Genomic DNA, 11,546 nt, shown 5'->3' on the forward strand with positions numbered 1-11,546 from the left:
CTTGTTTATAAACAACAGCTGTGACAAAGTACAAGAGCAACACACTTCACTGGAGTCATCCCAGTCAAAAGGAAAAAAAAAAAAGGGAAAAAAGTTACAAAAGAAAATGAACGGGGAATGTAGATTTTTCTTCTTTTGAACCTATTAGCAACAGAAAACACCTTCAGTCATATTTGAAGAGGGTGTTAACATTGTCTGGATTTCTTCAGAAAACTGTTGAGGTGCTTCCAAGACCCATCATCTAAAACAAGATTGATCCACCGTTTCTTGAGACTACACCCACTTCTCATCGTTCTAATTTGCAGGAGATGAATGACAGCTGGCTGCATTTCTCAACCCCGTTGAGAGTTTTGGCGTATAAGAAGGAAGGGCATTGAGCAGACCCAATGAACAACCCCCCTGGAGAATTGCCAGCATCTTCCTAACCAACAGAATTCGAGGCCAGCTATCCATAAACCAAAAGCAACTCCCACATAAACACTGCTCCGTTCTGCATCGCTCTCACAATAAATTACCAACAATACGTGTAGAGAGGGAGAGTGACTATATTGTATGACGGACTTTCATGCTAGACCGTTTTTCTCTGAAACAACTAGAGATTGTTTTGGTTGCTATATGGGCAAGCCTGGAAAGGTTAAGATTTTCTCTTCTAGTCAGAATGCAGTCTCGCCCTGCTTTGTATCCAGGCAAAGACAGCCATCACCTTTCTCCTGAGTATTTAATCCATCCTCCTATAATTGGAAAAAAAAACCCTCACAAACTGTAAGAATAACTATGTCCTTAGCTGGAAACATCAAGAGAGAGGACTCCTACAAATAAACTGAGAGAATCCACATGTAGGCACAAAGCCAGCTGATGGGAAAACCACACCAGAGTTCTGCACTGGCTGGTATCTCCCAAACTCCCTTTCTACAATCTTCTTCACATCTGTTTTGCTCCAGGTGCTTCTGAAGAAGATGGGCCATCTAGACTACAGTTAGAAGTACACTTATTACTGTTCTGCTAACATACAACTGCACTTAAGAACTTCTTCACTCCTTCATAGTATGTCACTGCAACTCTTCCCTTCTTGCCATGGGATGAAGGAAATTAAACCAGCACTAAGGCACTTTGCTTCTGCTAGTCCAAACTGGTTACTCCAGTGGATTCTACCAAGAGGTTGCACGGCTCCTGCTCACAGACTGTAAACACTTCTGTCCTTCCCTCAAGAAGATTGGGAAAGCTCGGCAAAGGGTCTTTCCATTCTTCCTCATTCTCTCCTTCCTGCTGCTCTCATCAAGATGAATGCACAGACCCTGTTTCAGCAGTGAGGGGAGGGAAAATTAAATTGGATGTTTCTCAGTTCTTAGTATAGAGAAGTAGAAGCAGCTAGAGAGTGCAAAATTATTATTGATCACTTGTTTCCAAATGTGAAATAATTCAAAACTGAAAGTCTTCATTGCCGCTTCTCAAACCTTCTGCCATCACAGCTAACAAATTTGGCTGTGCGCACACAGCTGCAAGCAGGCTGAGCACCCATTGGTTAATGGAACCACAGAACTTGCAGATGAAAGAGAAAAAAAAAAGAATTTTAATGCAGTTTTTAGAAATACTTGTCATTGTTTCAGCATTGCCTTTAGTGAATGGGACCGATTTCTCTCTCAGTAGGGGATGATATTTTAATGATGTAACAATGTACTTCCCAGAAGAAAGACAAGCCTCATGAGGCAGATTAAAACTAAGAATATTCAGATCCCATTAAAAACAGACAGTTTCAAGCCATTTTTAAAATTAATTTTGTTTAATGATAAAATGTGTTATCTTAACAGGTGGCTAGCCAATTGTAAAATTAACCAAAACATGGTCAGAAGCACAACATTAGCTATTAGAAGAACTGGTTTCTTTTTATTCTGTCTTCTGTTATCAGTGTACCATATGACCCTACACAAATTCCTCCAGTCCATGACCCCAGGCAAATTTCTGAGCTTCAGCTTTCTCTTTCTGCAAAGCAGGGGAGGTATTTGTCCAACAGCAGAGTTCCTCAAGACCTCAGATAAAGAGACATTAGACAGTATTGTTGTTTAATAAGCAGGGACATATTTACTGTAAGTCCCAGGATGTTTATTTTCAACAGTTTCTGTGGGATCAAGAAGTTTTTCTCAGCACTAATCAGCATCCTGTCAAGAAAACAGCTTCACGTTTGATTGCTTATTAATTGTGTTTTGAGTACTTAGTATTTCGCTGCACCCACTGGACTCCGCAATGCTACAAGTCATTTTCAGTTTCCACAGCTAAACACACACCACATTCAGCCCTTCTGTGCAAAATCAATTAAAATATATAAATAATACACCTTGTTGAGCATCTCCTGAATTGTGGGAAGGAGGAAATGAGGAAGACTGAAGAAAATATTGAGCATTAGAAACACTAGTTAAGTTTGCCACTGAAAATGGTTAAATATTACACAAATCTCACGAGCACCCATGGAGGTTAGAGATGACACAATGTAAGCAGACAAGGAAGCGAGAAGACAGCTTATTCCATCTGCATTGTTGAATTTAGCATGAAAATTTTTATACAACAAAATCAAGTTGCTCAGCTTGCTGGTCTTACATGTGATCTGATCATTTATACCCTAAATACTGTTGCAGCAATCACTGAAAAAATGAATATGACAAGAAATGCATCTATACAGATTAAAAGAGTCACTGGAATCCCTTCACTCAATTCTCAATGAAAATTCATAATTTCCAGGTATAAATGACGTTCCTCGTAATAGAAAATAAGTACTTTTCATTAACAAGTTTTATGATACAAACAAACTAGCAGCACAGTAAAATCCAAAGGAAACAAAACAGTGGATGAATACATCCACTTGACAAGCGTATCGAGTCAACATTCGTACATCAGGAAATACTTTCTGATCCCCACTTTAAATGTTTTTAGAGCGTGAAGTGAATTTTAAATGAGACCAGACCATGAAGTTGCCTCTGCCATTTAACTTCTAGTCTCAAGTTGTTATTTCTCCTACCTCAGTAGCTGTTAACACTGAAAATAAACAAGAAAACAATGTAACTACAGTTCCATCACTTTTACGGCCCAGAGATCAGAGCTTGGCTGGCCACTGGCAATACTCCAAAGATCACCATCTCATTTTTTCTTCATTAGGCACCTCTTAAAGAGGCGCTCTCCAAACACTGTGCATTCCTACCTTACCTCTAGAGATAATACAGAATAATTTTATTTTCCTCCTCTGAAATCTTCATTACCTCTTTCCGTATCACAAACCATTACAGAATATTGAGAATGCTGAGGCCACTGCGCACGTCTTGTATCTTCCAAGGATTATTTAGGAAACCCTTTGCCTAACCAAACTTTGTGGTTAGAACAGTCTGCTTTACCTTACTAATGAGAATGATAATTTAGTACCAAATACTCATGAGGAATTATAGCTCTGCTGACTGGCAAATAATTTGCCAAGGCAGATTAGTTTAGCTGCATAAAATAAATATCCACCTGCACATACTAGCACTAATCAGGGCGTGAAATTAAACTTTTTATTCAGTGGGAAATAACTGCTGCAAGGCGGCGATTTAGTCTGGGAAGCAAATATTAAGGTCAGCCTATTCTCTCTGATGTTTATAGTATATATTACAGTGCGGAGCGCACGGTGCAACAAATTCTGCTTTTTAAGTCTATGAAACTAAATACTTCAGTGATGCGATAGCAAATTTGCCATTTGCTTTTCTAATTGCATACATTTAATGGAACAAAGTGGCTGAAATGAAACATTACCAGAGAAGCGAGGGTGAAGTTACTAAAGTACCAAGGGCCTGCACCAAGTGCAGAAAAATCTACGGCACAAAGTTTGGGATAGAAGAAAATAAATCAACATTTTCTTTACAGCATACTAGTCCCAAGAAATCCTCAAACTAAGAGGATGCAATTTCAGTTCTACTGGAAAAAATTACTAAGCATATGTTTAATGTTCAAGCAGGATTTGCAACCCCACATTTAGGAGGCAACTCTCTGCTATCCCAGCTGTTTTACACAATTATTTTCGTTGCTTTCATGCCACCCTTGCTTTGGATACCCAGGATTCTCTACCACAATGACCATGACACAAATATGGTATTAGGAAGACTGGAAGGTTCTCAAAGCAGAGTTTTAAAACAATAGCTAACAAGTCCTAAGTTTTAAAAATCCCAGTCCTACTGACACCATAGATCAGACAGGTTCAGTGCAAACAGAACCTCTTTTAAAGTATAAGCCTTGGTCCCTCTGGTGTATACACACACACACAAATGGGGCAGGGGGGAAAGAGAGATTCCAAGTGTATTACCCTTCAGCCTCCAATTACACTGACTATTCCTTACTATATTACCTGCCAGTTATGTGGAAGCTCCTACAAACATGAGAATATAAAAATTAAGGAACTTGAGAGTTTTCTCTCATTTAAAAAAAAAAAACCACAAAACACAAACAAACAAACAAAAAACCCCAAACCAACAGATGCATCTTAAAAGACAACCAAAAGGTTTTGGTTCTCCTGTGAAACTAGAAAGCCATCAGGACCTCCTAGAATCATGTCACCCAGAAAGAAAAGGAAAACAGTAATTTGGGGGTGAAATGGAAAAAAAATGGAAGAATGCTAGTATCAACATCTTCCTATTCACAAGCCAGGAAATTAAATGAAGTACTGCAAATTGATTCATTCAGAAAAACTGAGAAAGTGAAACTTCATTAAATATCAAGCTATTGCCTCCCAAACGATCCTAGATAGGATCCCAAACTGGTCAGGTACCGCTCCAAGCACTGCTAATTAAACACAACTGAAGTTGTCACTAGTCCATTCAAGAAAACAGATGTTGCTTCATAGAGCTTTGATATTTTTCTTAAATACCTTTCAAAATGAGGAGCAAAAAATATGAACTCTTATAAAAAGGGCTTTATTGTATTTTTATAGCATATTACATACCTTGTAACAATCATTCTGTTAAGTGTGAATGTCAGTTTTATTTTCTGTCCCTTTTTTCCTGGCTATTTACAAGCTTTGTAAGAATCGTTCCTTAATTAAGTCTAAACATAGTTTTATATAAATGGATTCCTGGAATTAAAAACGTTCAGACTTAAGAAATGATTGTTACAGAGACTGTAACAGGCCGTAAAAAAGAATGCCACTTTAAACAAAGATTTCTCATTTTAATTAAAAAGATAATCATCAGAACATTCGTACACTTAACAGAACCATTTGAAGCTACTTTGAAAAAATATCTACTATTCTATGCAGGCATATGTAGTTTACTTTATATGACATTTAATCAAAGCCTCAGTTGAGCCTATTGCACTCATACTTTAAATACTGTATCTACAGTTTTAAACACTTTATTCAAATATGAAAGTTACTTATTGAGCACCTCATTTCTAGTACTTTTGTAAATGGCTATGACAACAGAAATCCCATATTCTTGAAGGCATAAAAACAGAGCTTTGTAAAGCAAGGGGTTTCGGAAGGGGGTTTTGTGGGGTTTTTTTTAAGCTAATGGGCACAGTCGCCTCTCCTTTTAGCTTGCCTCTCCTTTTAGCTTGCGCATCAGTCCCTTACACACCGTACTTCACAAAGAGTGCAGTTTTCTCTGTAGTATTGTAGAAACAAGAAAAGGGGCTGAGGTGAACTGAGACAGGTTTCACTCTGGTAAAATCCTTGGTGTAGCTGCAGAACACTGAACTATATAATTTACAAGATCATGTTTTAAATCTGTGAACTGGCTTTCATTCAAAAAAAAACTTTGAAAGAGGACACGGAGAATACATGATAGAAAACACTCATTCACCAGCAAAAAAAAACAGTCTTCCCTGGTAAGCAGTTGCTTATTATTGCATAATGCTAATAGACAGCAATTTAATATCAGAAATAAGTTAGGCCTTCTTAAAATGTAGAGGTAAATTGAGCAGGCAAATGAAGTTAAATAGATTAATTAAACCTTAAAGCATTAGATTATACGTATTGTAGCTGACCACGGATAACTAAGAAACTGGTAGCAGACATTAATTAAATATAGTATTGTTTCATTGGCAAGTAATCAAGCCAATACCAGCCAGTGGGAAGGTGGCTTTCTTTTACTCCCATCACAAAGTTACATAGACATGAGCACACAGAAAAAAAAAAAGAGTCCAGTTTGTCTTTCAAAGCATCAAATAGAGATACTTTAAAGGAAGAAAATTTCATTCTTAATATTAGTGTTGGATGAAGTCTCCACATGACATTTTTCTATTAGAGTTAGGCATTAAATAAAAAACAAATTGCCAGGTCTGTCTTGCCTGATACCTTGTGACTCAAGAGAGCTGCTCAACGTCACTGCCAAAAATTAGGTACTGACATCTTTAAGTGGAAAAACTATTATTTTCTAGAGAAACACAAAAATACTACCACCTACAGGGCTGCTTTTCAACATGAAATGAAACCTACCACAAATCTATACCAAAAACAAAAGTACCAAAAGCTGGAGAGATAATAGGTCTCATGGATTTGAGTATTTGCCTATGATGGCACTTGGGAAACTCTCAGGGAAAATCAATAATTAATAGCAAAGGCCACCTCAAACCAAACTGCGAGCCACCTAATACGGAAGATGTACATGAAGCGTGTCACGCTTCGATGAACAAGATAATACACTGTGAATGATTCAGCATTAGTTGAGAGGATGCACAAGCTGATCTATTACCTCTACGTAGATAATTGTACCAATGCCATTACTGCAGTACCTAAGCACTTTCTGAGTGTTAAAAGGCAGAAACAAGGCAATTCGCTCCCTAGGAGGGTCAAGCTGCTACTTGCAACTGATACCTCACGTATCCAAACAACCTACCTGCGCCACACCTCCGCGAACACCAAAAGACCCCACCAAGTGGGGGACTCGATGATCTTAAGGGTCTTTTCCAACCTTAACGATTCTATGATAAGTCTGACAAAAACTTTACTTCATCTGCATAATTAAAGCAAGAGTCATGTTCTAGATAGACATGCGCTAAAGCAAAAGGCTGAGATGTGTTAAATAAAAGCTTTTCTCACTCTCCTCTCAACCTGTAAGCAAAAGTAAAGTTCCTAAAAAGTTCAGAGGGGACAGAGGGAAGCCACATCTTCCGTTGCACTTTTGCAATTACAAGCATTTTGCACACAAGAGGCTTTTTAATAAAACATTGAGGAACTTAGTTTAGCTTTTAGCTCTCAGCGCAGCCTGATCTTGATAATTCCTCCCTTTATCTGGTACTCTTAACAGATGCATCTCCTGTAAGAGCAGCTCTCTCATGCTCAGGTCTCTCCCTAGTGTTGGGGAGCTTTATTGTTCGAGTGGAACACAGCCAGCTGCAAGATGGACAGGGAGAGGGATTCCCTCAGGTCCCAGGCCCAATCTTACGGAAGATCTCAAACGCCTGGACTAAGCCCTTGGATGGGAATCTTAGCACAGGCGGTGAAAAAATCAGCATATGAGTAGTTCACGTAGCATGTTCACCATGCTGTTTGGCAGAAGACAAAAACGTTTCAGCAGAAACTTTTCAGGATATGAAACTCACTATCTAGAGGCAGGCTATAATTACCAAGCTTGGCCAAACACAAGTGCAGCAGGATCTGGGACACTCCTTTGGCCAATCACACACCAAAGAGGGTAGTTTATTATTACTAACTGCTACCTTGCCTATTTGGGTATCCATAGCATTTTCCCACTTCACTGAGCTGAGACTCTATAAATGTGACAAACTTGGAGACTACTGGCAAAAGGGTCAAAAAGTCACAAGAGAAACAAGTTCTACAAGATTAAAAAACAGAAGCCAAACAAGTGTTTTGAAGCTCAATTAAAAATTAAAATTTGCAACTAGCGTTTCCTCAGTTTCATTTTGGGCATATGTTCTGAAGGTTGAATAGAATCACTTCTTCTTGACGTGCTTAGATTGAATTCTGTACCACTGGAAGCACTAATCCAAAACAAACTTTTAGCAAGTGCTGCCAGTCATTTAAACTATATCCTTAGGGAAAAAAACAGTTTTGGGCACCCAAAATTTACATTCAATTCAGCTGGCACCAGTTTGTTTTCATTTCTAAATCTTATGTTTCTGGCCAAAACACTTAGAAATATCAACAAATGAAGAAAGAGAGAATGAAACTACAGTTTAAGTGCATCGGGCCTCAAATCTAAGTAAACCAGCCACATTTGAAGAGCACCTTGGATGCAGGTACCCCCAAGGCTCTTTTCCACGCCAAAGGCCAACTCGCAAGCCTAAACAATGTAAGCGCTCTTCACGTTCGCTATCAGTGATACGCTGCTGCAGGAGTAGGTGAAAGATTTAAGTACCAGTATTTACAGTTCTCATGGCAGAATAGAAGGGAAAACAAAATAAAATTGCAGAGAGACGGTGTGCGGTACAGAAGGACCGTCTAAGGTGTATCAATAAAGAGAAAAGCCCAAGAATTACATGCGCAACCCCTCCCGGTGCCTCTGGGCCCCTCTGCCAGCCCCTGCCTCGCTCGAGTTTAACTTCTCCCGCTCCCAGGTGGCACCCGCAGCCCCCCACCCCCCTCCGACACAACGACGCTTTTCCACGGGTCTGGGGACCCCGCTCCCACCACGCAGCCCTCCCCGGCAGGCAGCCCCCTCCCAGCACCCCACGCCGCCTCTGGGGCCCCGCTCACCGCCCTCCCCCGCCCAGCAGGCCCGGGAGGCCCGGCCTCCCCCGGGGTCCCCTTCCCCACTGCCCCCAGCCCCATCTCCCCCCGCCTCCGCCCCTCCCCCACCGCCCCTCCTCATCCCTCGCCCCTCCCCCCGGCTGCCCCTCCACACACACACACACACACTCACACACACACAGGTGCCCACCGCCCCCCCCGCGCCGCCGCCGCCGCCGCCTCCGCGGCCCCTCACCATGAACTTGAGGGCCTTCTCCTGCAGCACGGCCTCGGCCGGGTCCATAGCCCTGCGCCACCGCCGGGGCCGCGGCCGCCCCTCCTCTCAGTGCCAGGCCGCAGCCAGCGCAGACAGGAACCTGCGCTGCCCCCCGTCCCCCGCTCCACCTCGCCCCGCTGCCCGCACAGCGCATGCGCCGCCCGCAGGCCCACGGGAGATGGAGTCCCCGGCCGCGCTGCCGGCAAGGGCCCGAGCCGCCGGTCAGAACTACAAAGCCCAAAAGGCCTTGGGGCCGGGGGCACGCCGGGAGCCGGCTGGCGCATGCGCTCTCCGCGGGAGAGGGGGCTGACGGGAGTTGTAGTACCGTGGAGGGTGACGGTGTAACTTGCGGGAAGGGGCCGGGGGGCGAGTCCCCGCTCGGGGCGGGGGAAGGAGGGCAGCCCCTCTCCGCAGGGGCCGTGTGGGCCACATCCAGCCCCAGAGCTTCCCCGGTGAGGTGCAAGGCTGGCTCCCAAGTGACAGCCCTGCGCTCTCTTCCATAAGCATCTCGCATGTGGCTAATGGCGGGGTGCTGGGGCGGCTGGCAGCAGGTTCCCCTCGCAGGGGAGGAGGCCTCACCCGCGGCCCAGCGCTTGGCTGCTCTCTTGTTTTGCTCCGATTGCACTCCATGCTTGTGCACTGTCGATTTTCAAATCAATTGTTAGCTGGTACACCATCTAAAACTACTCCCCTGGACGGGCGTACTCCTTTTATGCGTAGAGCGAGCACCGAAAATATCTGGTGACTTTGGAGAGAGAATCAGTATGAAGGGGCCATTGCTGCTCCTTGGCAGGGGATATGAAACGGGGAAACTCGCATCCCTGGAATTGGTCAAGTAGACTTACATCATTCTTGAGGGATGTTTGTTCAAATCGGTCCCATGAAGAAAACTCTTCACGTAAACAGCCTCCTGCGGTGCTTCGGTGCCCTTACACCTAGCTTTTTTTTCTAATAATGATGCTAAATCAATTTTCCCTGAAAATTGGGCCAAGTTGTCCTTGCTGTACCAAGCAGCAAACAAGAAAAGAATTGATCGGCATCCTTTTAATAGCAGCTGAACGTAGACTGGAGGGTATTTACCATATCCCCCTCTTTAATCTTCTGTGTTGCACACCAAACAAGACCAGCTCACTCTTTGGCAGCCATTGGTTCTAATCCTCTCAGTTTTGGTAATTTTATCTAATCTTTTTCCAATTTTCCTACATTTTTTACAGCGTGCCCAAAAGCTGAAGCCACCTCGCATGGAGCATCAGAGAGGAATTACCTCCTGTGTCTTTAGTACTAATTATAAGAGCCTGATAAGTTTTTCCTTTCTCCATAGCAAACATGACGCTGATTCCTATGCAGTTTGTCATCCAGTAAAACATTCAGATTCTTTTCCTTGCTGCATTTATATGACTCTGCATCTTAAGCGAGTTACCCTGAATTTCTTCCTATTTAGATGCAAAGGAGCCAGCCACAAACATCAGCACTTGCTTGCTGACATGCGGCTTAAACCCATCCTTTTTGTTCCTGCGTTTGACCTGTAAAGTGAAGCTTTGAGTCGCAGGTATGAAACCAGCATCTCCTGTGCACCAGCCCCTTCCCTCATTTTCTCTAAACACCCCATCTCCTCCAGATTTTTAAATAAGATCATCAGAGAGAAAACGATGCAGAGAATATGCCCATTACTGGATTCCTTGCAGGGACGTATGACCTGGGTGGTGCCTCATGACCCAGTGCCAGGAGTGTGTCCTCCAGCCAGTGACCCAGCAGAGGTGACGGGAAATGTCAGCCCATGCAGGGTGTGATGCTGGGTTAAGCTACGCTCCCAGAGCAGTGGCTTGAGAGAAGGAGGCAGGGATAACCTTATGTTCTCCCTCTACAATCCCAAGGCATAGAAATCTTCCAAAGAAAGCTTTCAGGTCACCAGGACGTGGGCTGCTATTCTTGGACTGGCCCAGCCACGCTCTTGGTCATCATACTTTAAGCCCAGACTCTTAGCAGTGAAACGCCTGAAATGCTTGGCTGTAATGGGGCTGGGCATTTTCCAGACTGCTGACAGCACTGAAAACACTTACCACAATTATATAAATAACAGTAATTATAATGAGGGAGTCCTATAATTACAAAGGGACGGCTCCTGTAACAGTACTGCAGGCAACCAGGGGCCGCCGGCGCTTGGGGCACAGCTCTCCTGCGTCTCCTTCCTCCGAGCATCCTGCAGTTGGCTGGGATGTAAATGGATCTTCTTCATAGCAGCGTGACTGGCTCAAGGCTTTGATTGCACGGTTTATTTGTCAATAATACCTGATGCTGGCCTAATTGTAGGAAAATTGAAAAGTGTAATGCACTTCAGCACTAGACACCACTGTCCCAAAGCCCTCTAGGCTGATTGATCTGGCTGGACTGTAACTTATAGGGGATTAACGTCGCTGGGTCATAAAAAGCATGAACAAAGCAAAACCAAAACTAGTGAGTGTTTAGGTGCTGGACTTAACATTGATGGAAGAAGAGAGTGGCTCAGTTATTCTGCTATACTGCCATCGGGACCGCACAATGCAGGACGGCTGCAGAGGGGCAGGGCAAGAGTCTCCACCACAGCACAGAAAGACTCCGAGGAAGGACTCGGAGAGGCAGCGCTTGGCC

The 11,546-nt window shown here is 43.3% G+C and overlaps 1 protein-coding gene across 14 annotated transcripts in view; it reads right to left on the minus strand.

Annotated features, from left to right (window-relative positions):
• The window catches only part of BTRC (beta-transducin repeat containing E3 ubiquitin protein ligase), a 123,715-nt gene extending 114,678 nt beyond the window's left edge, over positions 1-9,037 (minus strand). For 6 of the 14 annotated variants that reach the window (XM_087765340.1, XM_087765337.1, XM_087765335.1 and 3 more), the window contains exon 1: positions 8,898-9,034. In XM_087765340.1, the coding sequence (XP_087621466.1) occupies positions 8,898-8,945 (48 nt within the window). In that variant the 5' untranslated portion in view covers positions 8,946-9,034. Of the gene's footprint in view, positions 1-8,897 lie in introns of all 14 variants that reach the window. The other 8 variants (XM_087765342.1, XM_087765339.1, XM_087765338.1 and 5 more) reach the window with 3 other exon arrangements.
• Positions 9,038-11,546: the final 2,509 nt, after the last annotated feature.

This window comes from Nipponia nippon, unplaced genomic scaffold (assembly GCF_047370975.1).
Source record: "Nipponia nippon isolate SJK-2023a ecotype South Korea unplaced genomic scaffold, ASM4737097v1 scaffold_3, whole genome shotgun sequence".
Classification (NCBI taxonomy): Eukaryota; Metazoa; Chordata; class Aves; order Pelecaniformes; family Threskiornithidae; genus Nipponia; species Nipponia nippon.